A 19601-nucleotide genomic window follows, 5' to 3' on the forward strand; every position below is an offset into this window, starting at 1 on the left:
TAAGGTCACAGTTATGAAAACATAGGACACTAAAGAGTCCTTTCTACTAACTCTGAAAAACACCAACAGAAAGATGCCCAGGGTCCCTGCTCATCTGTGTGAATGTGCCTTAGGCATGCTGCAGGAGACATGAGGACTGTAGATGTGGCCAGGGCAATAAATTGCAATGTCCGTACTGTGAGACGCCTAAGACAGCACTACAGGACGGACAGCTGATCGTCCTCGCAGTTGCAGTCCATGTGTAACACCTGCACAGGATCGGTACATCTGAACATCACACCTGCGGGACAGGTACAGGATGGCAACAACAACTTCGAGTTACACCAGGAATGCACAATCCCTCCGTCAGTGCTCAGACTGTACGCAATAGGCTGGACTGAGGGCTTGTAGGCCTGTTGTACAGCAGGTCCTCACCAGACATCACCGGCAACAACGTCGCTTATGGGCACAAAGCCACCGTCACTGGACCAGAGAGGACTGGCAAAAAGTGCTCTTCACTGAGGGGGGGGGGGTTGGTCGGATTTGCGTTTATCGTCGAAGGAATGAGCGTTACACTGAGGCCTGTACTCTGGTGCGGGATCAATTAGGAGGTGCCACCAGCCATACTGCTCGTTCTGTGCGTGATTTCCTGCAAGACAGCAATGTCAGTGTTCTGCCATGGCCCGCGAAGAGCCCGGATCTCAATCCCATTGAGCACGTCTGGGACCTGTTGGATCGGAGGGTGAGGGCTAGGGCCATTCCCCCCCCAGAAATGTCTGGGAACTTGCAGGTGCCTTGGTGGAAGAGTGGGGTAACATCTCACAGCAAGAACTGGCAAATCTGGTGCAGTCCATGAGGAGATGCGGTGCAGTACTTAATGCAGCTGGTGGCCACACCAGATACAGACTGTTACTTTAGATTTTGACCCCCCTTGGTTCAGGGACACATTATTTCATTTCTGTTAGTCACGTCAGTGGAACTTGTTCAGCTTATGTCTCAGTTGTTAAATCTTACGTTCATACAAATATTTACACACATTAAGTTTGCTGAAAATAAATGCAGTTGACAGTGAGAGGATGTTTCTTTTTTTGCTGAGTTTAGAAGCCATTCAAAACCAATATCCGTGGCAATGTAATAAGTGCCCTACACTTACCCCCTTTTCTTCCCTGCACCCTTAGAGGGGCATGAGCATGAACCCCATGCAGGAGTTTATTGGTCCACACACACACAGCTGCAGTTTACAAAGAATAAAATTAAAGTGCATTGTCTGAAAGTTCCCAACACATCGTCACAGCAAACTGCTGACCACCTACGATAGCTTATCTATAAAAGAATGTGCTGCTGTTTGAGGTTTTAAATCAGGGTGGAACTGCTCTGTTGACTTCGAAAAGGTACTGTTCACCCTCACACTCCAAGCACCCCCGTAGAGAGACTGACCACAGATAAGCCACAGACTGAACCCTAACCACAACATTTCGGTCAGGGCGGTCATGGTCCAGTGCTTAGCCAGTGAACCACAGCAGCTGCGGTTCTATAGGCCATCCCAGCTTCAGTGTCTGTTACTGGTAGTCAATAGGTGTTGATCAGCTGCAACAGCTGGCTATGTCTGACCTTCTGAGAATAATTCTCCTCATCCCGGATCTTTGATCCAGACCAACTGCTGAGGGAGCAAGGCCTCAGGCCTGGAATTCTCCAGTGCTTCTACTAGACCCATCTGTCAGTAGGACCTGGGGATTACCACTAACCTCTGATCTCTCCTTTGTGATTAACATCACCACCGTGTGTGTGTGTGTGTGTGTGTGTGTGTATATATTGTGCGTGCATGTCCCTAAAGGGGAATCTCCACTCAGTTTTTAAAATTAGGGTTGTTGGAGATCATTGTCTCTGCCTGTCAAAGCCTCGGTCCTAACTGAAACACGCCCCTTTAAGGTTTACGTTCAGTTGCCGTTTGTGTTGTAGAAATGAGCTGGAATGCCCCTTTAATATGAGAGTGAAGTGGGAAAGGAGGCAAGGGAGGAGAAGAGTGAGGGTAGAAAGCTGAGGAGGGTGAGGGGGTGAAAGGAAGGTGAGGGGCAGAGTGAGAAGAGCCAGAGATGGAAGGTATTCCTAACTCCTGGCAGGGGCAGGGGCTGATAAGACAGAGCCCATTCCACCCCAGCCATTCTAATAGAAAATCAGATTCATATTCTAATGGAATGTTCATATTTCAGAAAAGGAGGACTGGGGGTGTGGTAGGCTACACTGTGCTCTGTGACAGAGTGGACTGGGGCTGTGGTAGGCTACACTGTGCTCTGTGACAGAGTGGACTGGGGGTGTGGTAGGCTACACTGTGCTCTGTGACAGAGTGGACTGGGGCTGTGGTAGGCTACACTGTGCTCTGTGACAGAGTGGACTGGGGGTGTGGTAGGCTACACTGTGCTCTGTGACAGAGTGGACTGGGGGTGTGGTAGGCTACACTGTGCTCTGTGACAGAGTGGACTGGGGGTGTGGTAGGCTACACTGTGCTCTGTGACAGAGTGGACTGGGGGTGTGGTAGGCTACACTGTGCTCTGTGACAGAGTGGACTGGGGGTGTGGTAGGCTACACTGTGCTCTGTGACAGAGTGGACTGGGGCTGTGGTAGGCTACACTGTGCTCTGTGACAGAGTGGACTGGGGGTGTGGTAGGCTACACTGTGCTCTGTGACAGAGTGGACTGGGGGTGTGGTAGGCTACACTGTGCTCTGTGACAGAGTGGACTGGGGGTGTGGTAGGCTACACTGTGCTCTGTGACAGAGTGGACTGGGGCTGTGGTAGGCTACACTGTGCTCTGTGACAGAGTGGACTGGGGGTGTGGTAGGCTACACTGTGCTCTGTGACAGAGTGGACTGGGGGTGTGGTAGGCTACACTGTGCTCTGTGACAGAGTGGACTGGGGGTGTGGTAGGCTACACTGTGCTCTGTGACAGAGTGGACTGGGGGTGTGGTAGGCTACACTGTGCTCTGTGACAGAGTGGACTGGGGGTGTGGTAGGCTACACTGTGCTCTGTGACAGAGTGGACTGGGGGTGTGGTAGGCTACACTGTGCTCTGTGACAGAGTGGACTGGGGGTGTGGTAGGCTACACTGTGCTCTGTGACAGAGTGGACTGGGGGTGTGGTAGGCTACACTGTGCTCTGTGACAGAGTGGACTGGGGGTGTGAAATGCTGTGAAGTTCAAAGTGAATGGAGGTTTGAGATGTAAAAACGCTGGCTGCCTGTGATCGTGGAGGTGAATAACATCAACAGAAGAAGCTTACTGAATGAAGCCCACAGATTAAATGCTATTCCTCATATGAGTGGAGTGTGTGTGTGTGTGTGTGTGAAGTTAATTAAAGCCTCGGTATTGACTGTTTCGGAAGATTTTGCACGGTGTGTGGACGGTGTTGACACACACGCACAAACGTCATCAAAGCAACCCCTCCGATTGACTGTTCTTTCCCCCCTTGCCAGCTGTGTAATTCCATGTCCCTTCGGCACAATTAAGCTCTATGACATGCAAAAGCCTGCCTCCCAGGGGCCAGTGGCACAGGTGGTTGGCTCTTTTAAATGCCAATAAACAGTCTTTAACAGCCAAGGTGACCATCACCACCTTGAAAATCATGACATTCAGGGGTGTCAACTTCTCTAAAAACAAACACACATCCATTATTCATAAAAGAGATGGGAATTCTGACAGGAACGCACACACACCCTTCTTACTCATAAAGATAGGAAAATGTTAATTGAGAAGTGATTCACAATCAGTGAAAGGAAGCAGCCATCTGTCAGTATGAGCCCATTCACTCACTCACTCACACACACACACACACACACACACACCTCTTACCCATAAAGAGATGGGAATTATGACAGCAACACATGCACGAGCATGCGTGCGCACTCACACACACCTTCAGAATGATCCGTGTATGTCCCTGTGGAGGACAGAGGAGGCCATTACAGAAGGTGAGGCACATTAAAGAAACCAGACAACAGAAGGAAATTGTCTTTGTAGACTGATTATATTAGGATTAAGACTTGAAACAAGACTCACTCAAGAGTGCTGAAATACATGCACACTGCGCTATGTCCACCATGCTTTCCAGTGTGTGTGAGCGCACGTTAAAGCTTGTAATGTACAGAGGTGTGCTGATATGCAGACATTACAGCAAGGATGTAAACAAGATTCACACCCCAATCTTTCAAAGTCACACACAGACACACACACACACACCAAAATGCCAAGCGTGGCATCTGTTTTATAGAATGCCTGTCGTTAGGTATTGCAGGCCTGTAATTTCTGAGATCTATAAGGTGTTGGGAACTGCAGTGTGTGTGTGTGTGTATAATAACAGACACACTGTCGTTAAGGGATCAGGTAAAAACCAGCCATTACTCTCACATGGGTGCTCACCACCTCAATGCTATGGCTCTGGGGGTAGTAATTAGAATACTCCTACTGACATTAATCAACACCGGCCATAAAAACACTTTTGCTGTGCACTCCTCTGAGGAGAGGAGGTTGGGAGAGAGGGAGGGAACAACCTCATGAAAGAGAGATGGCGCAGAAGAGAGCGAGCGAGACAGAGAGGGGGGGGGGGGCAGAGGGAAGGGGGTAGAGGGAATCAGAGCCTGAGACAATGAGAGAATGTGAGCTGGATGCTTATACACACACACACTGGGTTATGTAGGAAGCCGACGCACAATAGCCATTTTTCTAAAAGAACAGATGTAAAAGAATGTTATGACTACTTCCTTTTAGAACACAGATGAGTTCATCACCCAACAAAAACACCCTTGGGCTAAGAACAACACTGTACAATATCGCCCAACAGTGCAGTGCACTACTGAGCTTACCATACCAGTCATCTTGATACCATCCTGCCATTACCCCTCACAGCAATTACCCCTCACAGCCATTGTTGTACTCCTGGGATAAAAAAAAACTGCTCCTTCTCACACAAACAAACAAACACACTTGCATGCATGCAGGTAAGCACAGCTCCATGAAAAACCTGCTTACTCAATAAACCCCCAGCTTCTGTCCCTGCCTGCACCCTAAAGACAATACCTGGCCTATAAAACAGAGGTTTGCGAAAGAGAAAGGCTTCAGAAAGAGAGAGGTTTGCGACAGAGGACTGAGAAAGAGGTTTGCGACAGAGGACTGAGAAGAGGAGAGGACTGAGAAAGAGAGGTTTGCGACAGAGGACTGAGAAGAGGAGGACTGAGAAAGAGAGGTTTGCGAAAGAGAGGATAGATGGATGAGAGTATACAGTAGATGTCTCCTCTCCACAGGCCTGCCCTCCATTATAAATTCACTTGTCCTCTCGCCCCTTACCCGACCCCCAATCTATTTTTATACACACACTTCTGTGGCAGGTGTGTGTGTGAAAAAGCTGACATTTACTCTCCTCTACTCTCCCTTTGGCTCCCTGCACTCCATATTTAAGAAGTAGGAGAAGTAAAATCATTGAAGTTCCCTAAAACACATTTGGTGGATGCCTCCACAGAATGGCAAAGGGGTGAGTCATACACCCCATACCTCCTTATCTGTTCCCATGCCCTAAGCCAGTTGGGACCTGTATGTGCTCTGTGGGTTACTGGGTAGTGGTAACCCAACCCTGGGCCACAGTAAAGCCTGGTCCTACTCCGGTCCTATTCCTCAGGCCCACTAACCTTATTCACACTGGTGAATGTGTGATGAAGACACAGACCACAGATGATGTAGTGGATGAGAGTGAAACATGTCAACACGTCATTGGGATTCCTTTTCCTGGAGCACACAGAGCCATAAGGAGAATAGAGGATGGAAAATGTCAGCAAGCAGTGACAGTCTCTCTCACACACGCATCAGTGGAATTTGAGAGTGGTTCATCATCTCATTGGTATTCCTGCAATCAGTGGCCTGTGTTCTCTGGCACACAGTGATATGATGCCAGACGCCTGAATATTCATATTGCTGGCTGGCTGGCTGGCTGCACACGCGACACAAACGCTTACACAAACAGTCTTGAAGGAGTTCCCACATATGCTGAGCACTTGTCGGCTGCTTTTCATTCGCTCTGCGATCCAACTCATCCCAAACCAACTGAATTGGGTTGAGGTCGGGTGATTGTGGAGGCCAGGTCATCTTATGCAGCCCTCAATCACACTCCTTCTTGGTCAAATAGCCCTTATACAGTCTGGAGGTGTGTCGGGTCATTGTCTCGTTGAAAAACAAACGATAGTCCCACTAAGCGCAAACCAGATGGGATGGCATATCGGTGCAGAATGCTGTGGTAGCCATGCTGGTTAAGTGTGCCTTGAATTCTAAATAAATCACTGACAGTGTCACCAGCAAAGCTCCCCACACCTCTTCCATGCTTCACAGTGGGAACAACACATGCGGAGATCATCCGTTCAACTACTATGCATCTCACAAAGACACGGCAGTTGGAACCAAAAATCTCAAATTTGGACTAAGACCAAAGGACAGATTTTCACCGGTCCATTGCTCATGTTTCTTGGCCCAAGCAAGTCTCTTCTTATTGGTGTCCTTTAGTAGTGGTTTCTTTGTAGCAATTCGACCATGAAGGCCTGATTGACTCAGTCTCCTCTGAACAGTTGATGTTTAGTGGTGTCTGTTACTTGAACTCTGAAGCATTAATTTGGGCTGCAATTTATCCTCTGCAGCAGAGAGGTCTTCATTTCCTGTGGTGGTCCTCATAAGAGCCAGTTTCATCATATTGCTTGAGGGTTTTTGCGACTGCACTTGAAGAAACATACAAAGTTCTTGACATTTTCCGGATTGACTAACCTTCATGTGTTAAAGTAATGATGGACTGTCGTTTCTCTTTGCTTATTTGAGCGGTTCTTGACATAATATGGACTTGAGCTTTTACCAAATAGGGCTACCTTAACACAACACAACTGATTGGCGTAAACACATTAAGAAGGAAAGGAATTTCACAAATGAACATAATAAGGCACACCTGTTAATTGAAATGCATTCCAGGTGACTACCTCATTAAGCTGGTTGAGAGAATGTGCAAAGCTTTCAAGGCAAAGAGTGACTACTTTGAAGAATCTCAAATATCTTTATTTGTTTAACATTGATTACTACAGGATTCCATGTCTGTTTTTTCATAGTTTTGACATCTTCACTAATATTCTACAATATAGAAAATAGTAAATATGGAATGAGTAGGTGGAATGAGTAGGTGTGTTCAAACTTTTGACTGGTACTGTATCTTGTTGTGTGTGTGTGTGTGTGTGTGTATGTGTGTGTGTGTGTGTGAGAGAGTCACAAAACAAAGACCAAGACTCATTCACCTCAGTTGCTCCACTTTGTAGACTGGCTGGAGCTCCTGTCTAATGGGGGACCACACATCTTAGTTTCTACTCTGAGAGTCACTGCATCCAGGCTGGGGAAGGGCTTACCTGCGGTAGGGGTGGCAGGGGACGGGTTAAGCCCTCTCCTGGAGGAGCTAAGGACCCCCGCTGCTCTGAACTCATCTTCTCCCTTCTCCCACTATGCTTTTCTTGCCTCATCTCACAGCAAAACGCCCGTACCGCACACACACATGCTCATAAAGACAACTCTCAGACACACACAGAATCCAACGCAATCACCCAGATGCACGCAGACAATCCCACAGCTCTTTTGATCAGAAATATCAATTTGCACATTTCTCCACTTCACTGCATGGCCACACTGCGACATCACACCACCATCACTCTTCCTCTCGGTCGGTTTGTCTCCCTCCATTTCGTTCCCTCTCCAGCCCTCGATAAAAGGATCATATGCATCACTAATAATGCAGGCCTGTTTTTCTCTATCGCTCTCCTTTGAGAAGCCAACTGGAGGACACCTGAAAGAGAAAGTGAGCCCCCAAAATCACAACAGAGCGATATTAGAAGAGTGATTTGGACTGTAAAATAATGTTTATGGAAAGGATGAAAGCTTTAACCATGAAATAATTCCCTCAGTTGTCAGCCTGTGGAGGCTGCTGAGGGGAGGATGGCTCATAATGGCTGTAACGGCACAAATGGAATGGCAAACCATGTGTTTGATGTTGTTGATACCTTTCCACCAATTTCGCACCACACATTACCACATACCTGTCCTCCCCAAATAAGGTGCCACCAACCGCCTGTGTTGTCAGCTGTGTAGTTTGAGAGAAGAAAGCCGAGTTTACACCTGCCATCAGGCTAATGAAAGCAGGGCCTGTACCAGGAGGGAGAGAGGAGAAAAGGAAGGAGTTGTTTGCCTTCTGAGTCAAACACACTGCTTCACTGTTCCTGAGTCCTTACTCCTCCGCTTCGCTTCCTGTCGGATGTGGAAGCATTCCCAGAGATCTGAGTAGGATGAAGTGGTCCCTAGACGCTGGTCTAAAGTCAGTGTTGTTCCACCAACCATCAATTCATAGGCTCTCATCTCCAATCAGCTGGCCCGCTCCAGATACCAGCACCACATCCCGATGGGATCTCAGATCACATTCAACACTGTATTTGGGTACAGCTAAGACGGGTTATTAGAATACAGGTAGGACTTGTCACACATAAAGGTTGGAAAATTCTAGGAACTTTCAGGAAATTCTCTGGTTTTCCAGAAATCCTGGATTTCCTGCTTATTCACTCCTGATTCCAGGTATCTTCCAACCAGGAATTCTGGAAAACCTGGGAATTTAAAGGATCCCGGAATTTTGCAACCCAAGTCACACAAAAGCAAATTAACACACACACACTTTTCCATATACATGCTGCATGTTGAACAGGCGCCCCCAAAATAAGGGCACATATGAGAGCGAGAGAAAGAGGGGTACTGTTAAAGAGAGAGTGTGAGGGAGAAAGAGAGTAAGCATCATTCTATAGTGCAGATGGGTCTCCCACTGAGGCAAGCCTGGTTTCCGTGGTGATTTGTTTTCCTGGGATGCACATGATGAGTAAATTGATGGCTTTTCATTTCAATAATTACCTTACCCCACCCACCCTAAAAAACAAAGTCACATCTTCCCTCAGAATAACCTTTCTTCCGCCTCTCCTCGTACCAATATTACTAGTCCCTCTTCCTCTCCACGTCTTCACCCCCCCCCATTCCTCCCGCTCTCTGGAGATTGATGAAGCATTTATCAATTAGAAACTGGCCCCTCTCACCTCTCACCTCTCACCTCCCACTGACAGAAGACAACAAGTACTTCCTCAGAGACGTACAGTGCTGCTGCTACTCCTATAAAAGACACGATGTTAACCTGTTTCCTCTCATCAGCCCACTGTGGCAAAGACTGTTAACCCCTGACCTGGCCCGCTTACGATCAGACGGGGTCCTTCTGATATTGATCACTGCACCGTATTCCCTATTCATCAATAAGCAGGAAAAACACAGCGATCAATGCAGCAGCCCAGGTGAGCGTCGCGCTACACAGAGCTCAACCATTAGCTGATAAACATTCAGATGCAAGGCCCCATGCAAATCAATATTCATCCACAGGCCTCCACTGCGGCTGTTAGGGGACTGTACCACTATATGCTTCATTTAGAGTTATTCATGTAACTTTGGTTGTTCTACAAAACGGTGGGCTATACGTTCAGATGTTTAATACATTGTAAGGCTGCATGGTGCGATTTCAAAAAAGTTGCTTGAAAGGCATGAGCTCGGCTTTGTTTTTGAGCAGGCTGTACACACTTCGCCAGTCTCTCATTCACAATTTGAGAAACACTTGATAATGCTTCGGATTTCCCGGCGGCATCCCCTTTGTGGTGATAATGCACCCTAAAATCCCATGCCTTTTGCACCTTCTCCCTGAATGCTGGTCAGAACATTTTGCTTCAAATGTTGATAAACTATTAGGCAATTTCTTCACATAATAAGCACAGCAATGCGCACACGGCAGTAGACTTTAAGCGCAAATGTCACATTCATGGAAAAACACCATTCTGAAAAGTAACAACAAATGTGATTATGCGTGTGGTGCTTTTATTATTAAAATGTGCATTTTTATGGTGAAAATCTCTCCAAACTCACACGCTGCATACAGTATTGTATACCAGTTAGGCTCTACACCCGCTGTAAAGCGGATTAATGTGCTTCATTTTATGAAGTTATTTGGCCACTTTAGTTGTGACACTAACCTTATTAAAACATATAGGACTATGGGCTAGGTTACATGAGGTGTGATACTAACCTTATTAAAACATATAGGACTATGGGCTAGGCTACATGAGGTGTGATACTAACCTTATTAAAACATATAGGCCTATGGGCTAGGTTACATGAGGTGTGCGACTAGGATTTTTTTTAAGTCACCAAAAAAAGGCTGTTTCTTGCTTAAAGCTGGGCATCATTCACAAGTGAGTGGCTAATTAATATATGTCCACCCATAAGACTATTCTTGATTTAATCCTGTCTGTCTGTCTGTCTGTCTGTCTGTCTGTCTGTCTGTCTGTCTGTCTGTCTGTCTGTCTGTCTGTCTGTCTGTCTGTCTGTCTGTCTGTCTGTCTATATATATATATATATATACACACACACACACACACACACACAGTGCCTTGAGAAAGTATTCGGCCCCCTTGAACTTTGCGACCTTTTGCCACATTTCAGGCTTCAAACATAAAGATATAAAACTGTATTTTTTGTGAAGAATCAACAACAAGTGGGACACAATCATGAAGTGGAACGACATTTATTGGATATTTCAAACTTTATTAACAAATCAAAAACTGAAAAATTGGGCGCGCAGAGTGTCTATCCAAGCGGCGGGCCGGCGGCCCAGGCAGCGTTGCCAGGAGAGATGAGTCAGGACTCCCAGGCTAGCTTCACTGAGGCATGGACGCACAGCAATTACAGCCACCAGCAGAGTCCTGGCATTGCCGCCACACATACACACTCATCTGCACACCGCAGATGTGGAAACGCTCATCCACAGATAATACAGCAAGTGAAGAAGGAAAGGAGTTCTCGGTGAAGATAATGTACACTAACTGAAAATCCATGCATTAATGTGTGCGTTTCTGTGATGCCCATACGCAAGCTTGTTTTCAGGAGAAGCTAAGGGCAGCAGACAGGCAGCATACGTGTGTGCAGACAGACTCCCCTCAGGATTGTAGGCAGCAGACTCTTTAATATTGCAGAGCAGTGATAAATAAATTAGACAGGCTGCAGGGAGATAAGGTGACTCTGCAGATAGAGAGACAGAGAAACTCCTCTCTTCTTTCCCTACAGGGGTTAGAAAACAAAACACGTCAGCCCCAGTATGCAGATGTGCCACGACACAAAAAGCTATAAGAAAACTAATTAGCAAACAAACATTAACTTACTCTCCTCCCCCGTGGAGAGCAGAACAGAACATGGATGTAGATGTAATATGCCAAGCCTCAGAGATGAACAACTGCAGTGCCTATTACACACATCTGTGGGCCAGGCAGCCAATCAGTGAGGAGAGACGAATTGGAGTGGGACGATGCTGGTATAAAAAAGGTCAGATTTATTGTCCCAGAAGTTGCAACTTCTAAGCAGAACGAGGCAGATAACAGGCCTATGTTGGGTGTCAGAGTACAGGAGGAGACCGGTGTCCTTCACCCAGTTTACTTCCTGTCACACAGCACAGGCAGGCAGGAGGCTCAGCTTGCACTTACCCTGGCATTGGTCTCAGAGAAATTCAAGGTGAACGAAAGTTAGATTTTTGGAGGGAGGGAGAGGTGGAACAGAGGATAGTGTAGGGTACGGAGAAGGAGTGTAAGAGCAAAAAGTCAAAATAGATAGGAACAGGAAGGAGAGAATATAAAGACAAAGAAAATAAAGAGCAGGAGAGAGAGAATGCCATGTTCATATTGTTTCAGACTAGAGAGATGAGCACTCGTCCAAGCGTCAGTACCACTTCACACACACACCTCTCACTACAAGACAAACACACAGAAAATTGTCGCTGCCACGCCTCACTAGATGTTGTGAGTCCCCCCCCCCCCATGTAGCCTAGTCCGTGTCCCTGGGCTGCTAAGCCTCTATGATGTAGGAATGTTCTCCTTCACACTCAAGCAGGAGATCAAAGACTAGACTAGCACCTGACAGGCTGCATGTTCCGCTGACACTCACTCTTTACATCTGCTTTGATGCTGCTAATGCAGCTTCCTGCCTGCTACACACAGCATATACATACACCCTGCAGACAGGATACACCTGCAGCCATGCATCTTCTCATCCAGATATATGAATATAGACAGAGCTCAGTCCCTTCCTCTCTACCCCCTCACCTCTCATCCCTTTCTTATCTTACATAATCTTCCTGCCTCGCTCACTTCTTTCCGCTCTTCCATCTCTACCCTCCAGCAGCAGTTAAGTCCACTAAAAACTGTTTAAAGCTGGATTCTCTCCACTCCCTTATCCACTCCATCTTAATTTCTCTTCTAGTCATCCCCTTTCTCCTCTCCTCCTGTGGATGGTGTACGCCTGCTAAGAGCAGCTCTAAAACCTTGCCGACAGCTCTGCCGCTGGCTAAGCTCATACAGCTGAGCCACAGGGCAATGTGCCTATAACCACCGGCCTTCTCTACATCTCTCCTCCAGGGAACAGAGCCAACAGTGAGATGGAGAGATAGTCAGAAAGATGAAGAGGAGAGAAAGAAGGACTGACAGAGACCAGTGGAGGCTGGTGGGAGGAGCTATAGGAGGATGGGCTCATTGTAATGGCTGGAATGGAACAGAGTCAAACATGTGGTTTCCATGTGTTTGATACCATTCCACTGATTCCGTTCCAGCCATTACAATGAGCCCGTTCTCATATAGCTCCTCCCACCAGCCTCCACTGAGAGACAGATATAGACCAGGGGGAGGGGTGGTTGTGGAAGGAGTAAGGTTCTAAACATATTTCCCATCTCTCTGGGATTAGTGTAGTTCTAATCTGCCCTGCAGTCTTCTCTCCTCCCTTCAGCCATGGGTTTAGAGAGACAGTCACAAGTCAGGAGGAAAGCAGATTTCCCTGGGTCTTTAGCCGTTATCATTAGCCCGTCACTATACGCCATCCCCTACCTCACTAATCAATTTAGCAGCTCGGCCCTGAACCCCAGCCCATCACTCATAATCCATCCCCCTCAGCTCCACACTCTACCTAGCGTTCCGGTCTCCACATAGGAAATATCCAGGGAAATTCCAAGAAAAAAGGTATATTACCTTATAATGAGTTCCTCTCTGGCAGATGCTCATATGAGGTGACCTACAGTGAGTAAAATAACCAGTCAGTCAGTCGGTCAAGCTTAACGGAGATGCTTGCTTGCCTATGGGAGACTCAGTGAGCATGGATTCAGAAGTATGTATGAGGATACAAACCGACTCAGCCAAGCCAGAACTTTATCATGGTTATTCTCTAAACTCCTAGTCTGGTCTAACTAAGAGGGAGTTTTACAGCTCAGGCCTCAGTGCACTAGTGGTCACATACACCACAAACCATCTCTCACACACACACACACACACAACAACAAAAAAGATGAATGAAAAAGCCTCAGTACGGGTCATAAATCTCAGAGGGCCGTATTCAGAAGTGCATGGCAGAGTGCCAACAGGTCTACCAGTATGGGCCACACCCACACACCCCTTCCTTAACCTTAAGATGAATACAACTACTCCTCCCACTAGGAGTTTAGGCACTCATATGACAGATTAGAAGAGAACATTGAGTATTCATATCCTTTGAGAAGCCCGGTATCTGTGCTAAGGAGAGTGCAGGTCCATGCTGTAGTAGATAGAAACCGTCTGCTCGCGTCAGCCACACATGTGCTGCGTTCCTCCTGTCTGATCAGCCAACACACATGGCCCTGCAGACAGTCTTCTGTGTTATAGCTTACACACAGACCCATGCACGTATTCTCACACACAAACCATAGCGTACAGAGTGAACTACACACACAGCCCCCCCCCCCCCAAAAGAACACACCTGCCCCATCAGTGCCAACCCTCTGGTCAGCAGCTCACCCAAAGAGGAGTCAGGTAGATGTGACAGCTGGGAAAGACACGTAGACCAGTGAGCATTGCATCTCACTCACTCACACACACACACACACACACAGCAGTTGTGAGTGACCCTCTCCTTCCCCGGTGTCAACATTCCTCTGCCTGCTCTCCCCACTGCCAAAACAGCACCAATCAGAGACATCCATTTCCACTGTCTAAAACACACACACACACACACACACACACCTTTTTTCTGTTAGTAAAGGCAGCTGATGTCAGTCCACTCAGTAGGAGCCAAGACTAGAGTCACCATAACCCCTAGAAACATGGTCATTTAGCCCTGTTCATTCATTCATAACCTATTCACACACAGAGAAAGAACAGGGTAAACAGAGCACAAAACCTCCCCCTTTCCTTCCAAAACCCAACAGGGAGAGGAGGACAAATAGATGTGGGGCTTCCAGCCCACCATCCAAAGAGGTAAAGAGCAGAGACCTGGCAACACAGAATATACCCCCTGGCTTCTATAGAACATCAGAGGCCATGGGGAGGACTACAGGAGTGTGTGTGTGTATGATGTGGAGAGGTATTCTACATCTCCCTCAGCCCATCCAGCCAGCCTCATGCACAGCACCACAGAGAGACAACAGCCAGCATAAGAGATGCTGTGGTCTCAACTTTTAGAAATCTGTAGAACCTTAATTGAACCCCTAACCACACCCAGTAGTCCAGCTCCTCTAGGCCAGGAAGGGGGGGGGGGGGGGGGGGGGGGGCAGTGGAATGGCGTATTTTTAGATAGTGGTCTTTTAGCGGAAGAAGCGCCTGGCTGGCAGGGGGAGTGTTGAATTATTGAACGGCTCGGAGGGACGTCATGCTGGGAGCTCTGCTGGGGCCTTTTTGGGGGCTCCTCGTGCACCACACACACACACACAAACCAATCGAAGCTAGAGAATTTCAAGACTAGAGGGGCTAGGGGACAAGCACTTGCTTAATGGAAAAGAATGTTGGTGGGAAAAACAGAAAAACATTATACTCAATGTGAGTTTACTACTGCAAGAAATACAACTATCTGTGGAGGAAAAGACTTGGCAAATGGGGGAATTGTGACACTCGGATTCTGTGTAAGTGTTTCACTCGTCGGGTTCCACTCCTCAAACATAGTGTGAGAGTCTTCTGGGGCCAGTTGCACCATTCTGGTCTTAACTCTAAACCCGATCTAGGCTTGAAGACCAACGTTTTCACACACAGCTGGTGCAGAATGACAAAAAAAAAGGTCAGAAACCTGTAGAAAAGCTCCAAGCACATCTCTTCCCGGGGGTTTTTCCTACACAACGTTACCTTTCCTAGGTCACTGGTCTTTCCACAACACACAACATCAAGGCAGGGCTGAAAAACATTGAGTATCTGCTGGGTCCAGGAATCTGCCTCCAGAATGAAGTGATGCAGAGTGGAACAACCATGAGAGGAGCACCGTTATTTTTTTTGTTCTGCCAGAGTGAATGGTGTATTTGTTTTTTAAAATTATTATTATTCTCATCGATTCCATTATTTTATGGCTCCTGGAGGAATAATTTTTTTTTTTTTTTTACTTCGGAGGCCTGAGGCTTGCGGGGAACATTTGGCAGGAAATTACATCGTCTGGAACAGGTGTGTGCCCAGATATCATGAAATTCCACTGCTTAACATGCCATCGCTGCTGGTTGTTTACTTCCTCTAACGTCCTCTGGAAATCCATTACTTTAGAGTTGCATTTTACACACAAAAACATGAGGGAACACACACACACACACAGGTAAACACACTAAACAATCGTCTAGAATGCCGACACTGCAATTAGTCATGCCGCTTCTTTCATCTCCAGTGTGAGTGGGTTCAAGAGGGACCCAGGCTGCTGAATATCTAAACCAGACTACAAACCACACACACACACCTGGAGCCTGACAGACATGTAAACACCGCCGCAGATAAAGCTGTCCACAACCATACGTTTCCACACAGTAAGATGCAGAATAACACACTCCCGCAGATCAGCCAACTGAGCCCACCAACACTCCATAACAGCTGAAGAGGGTTTATTCCCATGGGGAGGGAACCGTGAGCCTGATGCAGAGAGACACACATTGGAGCCATTCTGCACCAGAGCTACAGTATAGATGATGAGGAAAAATGGCAGTATGCAGATGGGAATGAAAGGAGTTCAATTGAAAGCACCTCAGAGTGCTCCAGTAATCAGACTGCAGTTACACTGAGCTGTAATCACACTGACAACCTGAGTGGATGAAAGAGAGGAGAGGAGGGAGAGAGGAGGACGAAAGCAGGTCATCTATAATATTCAAAGGTTCAGAAAACTGCAAGCAATGGGCTTCCCTCCGCGATAACCTCTCACACATGCACTCGACTCACACACCACGTCCCTTTTTCTCTTGCACACACACTCTGTCCCACCCCAGGATTAAAATGCAAATGGTGCCCTTTCCACCAACAGAGGCCTTTATTGTTAGTGTGAAGGTAAGGTGAACTCCGATGAGGGCTAAGGTAAGCAAGAGAGGGAACAAGTGAGGGGAAAAAAAGAGGAGCCCCACTAAAAAGGTCAGCCTTGTGTTCGTTCCTCTCATCCCTCTTAACACAATACTTCTCTCCATCTTCTCCTGTAGAGAAACTGCCTACGCACACGCAGCCACACACACCACTCTCCTCTAAACTGCACTTGGCAGCAGAGCCTTCAAGTGGAGGGGGGGGGGGGGGGGGGGGGGGGGGACATCAGCACAAAAAGGAAAAAGATGACTTCATTATCAGAACTCCCTTTCTCCATTAAGCCATTCAGAGAAAAGATAACATGTTATGGGGACTTAAGAGGGGAGTTGTAAATGTCACTTGTATTCTATTGTGGAGACATCATTGTGTGGAGCTAGTAGTAGGTCTATTCATCAGACAGACTATCACCCATGTAGAGAGAGCATCTCTCCCTACAGCATATCAACAAGAGATGAACGTTAGTCGGGTTGTTTACATGGAATCAGAACAGCCTGGAATGGATATATTACAGACGAAGACGCCATGAATCACTACATTCATTCTTAACACCTTACAAGGTATAGCATTTAGTTTGTGTGTTTCCAGCTTGCTATTCCTCTCTGAGAGGCGATGTATCATTCTCGGGCTAAATCGATTCCTCCTCCAGCCCTTGGCTACACTGCATCGCACTGCTTACCCACCGCCCCTGGGACAGGAATACATAAAACAATCACATACTGTAACAGAAGCGCCATTTGAATAGCTGGTGTCTGAAATCAGTTTCACACGTCAATAAAGCGTGTAGGAATAAAAACACACCAACAACAAAAAGCCCCTCGCCTACATGAGCAAATCTGAAGTGAACACCCTCTCCCACACAGAGCTGAGGAAGGCTTTTAATGCCTAGATTACCATCCTCTATAAGAGATCCAGGGAAAGATAAATTAAGGAGCAAACTCAAACATGCTGCAGGGAAAACCAGACAAATGACCAGTTTTGGTCAAAGGGAGGCAGGGAGCTGCTGCACTAGAACCCACAGTTCTACCCTGAAAAAGAATGGCTATCCTTCATCTCCATCGCTGTCTATTTTTAGAATGTTATCTTTCAGCCTGGATCAAGCCAGATATTCAACTTCTGTATTAGACATACTAGATCAGGCCTGAACAGTAGAGCTCCTTATAAAAACACTGGCAGCCTGTAGACTGGGTCTGGGAAAGAGGCAGTGTGAGCGGGGGGAGCATTGAGTTTCTTCACGTAGCTCCATGGCGTCAGTCAATACTGGGCTGTCAGGCCCGCGTGGCCACAGCTGCAGCCCACGGAGACAAGGTCGCTGTTCAGGCAGGCCTGGCCATCATGACCAATCAGTGTTGTTACCCTGCCAACTATGGAAATAACCTCCGGCCACCCCCCAACATCACATTAACAAAACACACACATTCTCTTCTGGTCAGGTTGAGGAGGAACAAGACCAGGATCCCACTTTCTCTCTCGTGCAGGGAGTATAATTACATTGACTGACTGCCTACCCACCTCGCTCTCACACACACACACACAGTGCCTGATGGATGGACGCTTTGCCCCTCGACAGGAACATCTGGTTGATGAGAGTAGGAAGTGTATTTCTGTCAGACGAGCTGTTCGATCTGTGTAACTGAATGCTTGTCATGGAGTGAAAGACCTACAGCTGCCAGGGCTTTGTCTGTGACTAGTGAATGACCAGAACATGGAGAGGGTGACAGGTGTATGGGCATCGGGTGACATACCGTATTCAGACCAGAATATGACCAATTTCAGAAAGCATCTCTCACTGGGGTTGGAAATGTTCATCTCACTTGTCACATCCATCTTCAATCAACCTACACATTTGAATGCGTTTAATCCTATTATCCACCAAGCCTGCTATAATCGGTTTAGGGACTTTATCTGCAGCATACCACACAATCGTGTTATGTCTATAAGTCTTTTAAACTTGTAAGACCATGAATGACTGTCTCTTATTTTTGGCACAACTTCACAAAGTAAAATGCTAAAGTGCCTTCCCGCATGTCCCTGTGGAGAGGGATTCGTGTGATTTGATGCATAGCAAGTGCATGTGCACGTGTTGACCAATCCCCAAAAATAACAGACCATTTATCTTTATCTTACCTCTCCCCCGTGGCCATCGAAAATCCCAAATATAGACGGGTGACTCCTGTTCACGATGTCAGTCAGGACCTCGAAACGGTCTTCCATGTGATCTCTCCGGCCTTGGATGGAGTACACCGCCACATTGTTACTCTTGAACTCCCAGGTTTTGGAGAACTCTGCGTCCAGAACATCTAGACCCCCGAATTTTTCATTCTGCATAATCTCCGCCACTTTCCCCTTGACCATTTTGACAGCATCCCGGCTGGACTTGACGATGGTTTTCACCTCGTCAGTGTGGAAGAAGTAACTCCACAGAGCCAGGCTTATGCATAGGAGGAACAAGGTCTCTGGTCTGAGCAGAAAATAACGCATGATCCGACCCAAAAGAGACAACAGTGTCATCGTATCCTCTATCATTTATACAAACACGAAATCACTGCAGGTAGTTATTGTTTATCCGAGACTTTCAGTCCATTATTATCGATGCGGGAATAAATAAATAGGCTAAACCAAATTAAGCAAACGTAGCGTACAGTACAGCGTAAAAGGCTGAATTAATTCAACGAAACGCTGATAGCTCACATGTAGAAATGCTGCTTGACGTCTTGGAGAATCCGTAGACACTTCGGGGTGAAGGATTCTGCCTTGGCTTGTTCACTCTAGCATAAAACCTCGTGAACCAGCGGTTGTCCCTTCTCCATATGATGCGGTGACTCACACAACCGTGCAAGGAGGAGAATGGTAGCTATATATAACCTCAGACAGTTGGAGACCTCGCTTTGAAGTACCTCGTTTAAAGCGAACCTGAAAACAAACTGCATGCTCCCTCAACCTTTGACAGCGAGATTGAACTGTAAATAGTGCCCTCAAACTGTAGCGTTCAGTTTGCAGGATCGCACCACTGGGAGCACGTGAGGTGTGCACCATGCAAGCTTTTTTAGGATAACATGCATCATATTTCTTGAGGGACAAACTAAATGTCACTTGCAACTTTATACTGCTGAATGTAGCGTTTGGAAAAATCGCTTATTTTTAACGTACGTAAATTCTGTACCGATGCATGGT

General features: G+C 47.0%; 1 protein-coding gene across 2 annotated transcripts in view; it reads right to left on the reverse strand.

The window, feature by feature from the left end:
- LOC139385474 (protein phosphatase 1L-like) overlaps nt 1–19391 on the reverse strand; it is a 43414-nt gene extending 24023 nt beyond the window's left edge. The window contains exon 1 of one of the 2 annotated variants that reach the window (XR_011628948.1): nt 18555–19389. Coding sequence is in view for 1 of the 2 variants with exons in the window: in XM_071130534.1 (XP_070986635.1) it covers nt 18555–18953 (399 nt within the window). In the remaining variant the exon portion in view is untranslated. Of the gene's footprint in view, nt 1–18554 lie in introns of both variants that reach the window. The other variant, XM_071130534.1, reaches the window with a different exon arrangement.
- Nucleotides 19392–19601: the final 210 nt, after the last annotated feature.

The sequence above is a fragment of the Oncorhynchus clarkii genome, chromosome 27, assembly GCF_045791955.1.
Source record: "Oncorhynchus clarkii lewisi isolate Uvic-CL-2024 chromosome 27, UVic_Ocla_1.0, whole genome shotgun sequence".
NCBI lineage: Eukaryota > Metazoa > Chordata > Actinopteri > Salmoniformes > Salmonidae > Oncorhynchus > Oncorhynchus clarkii.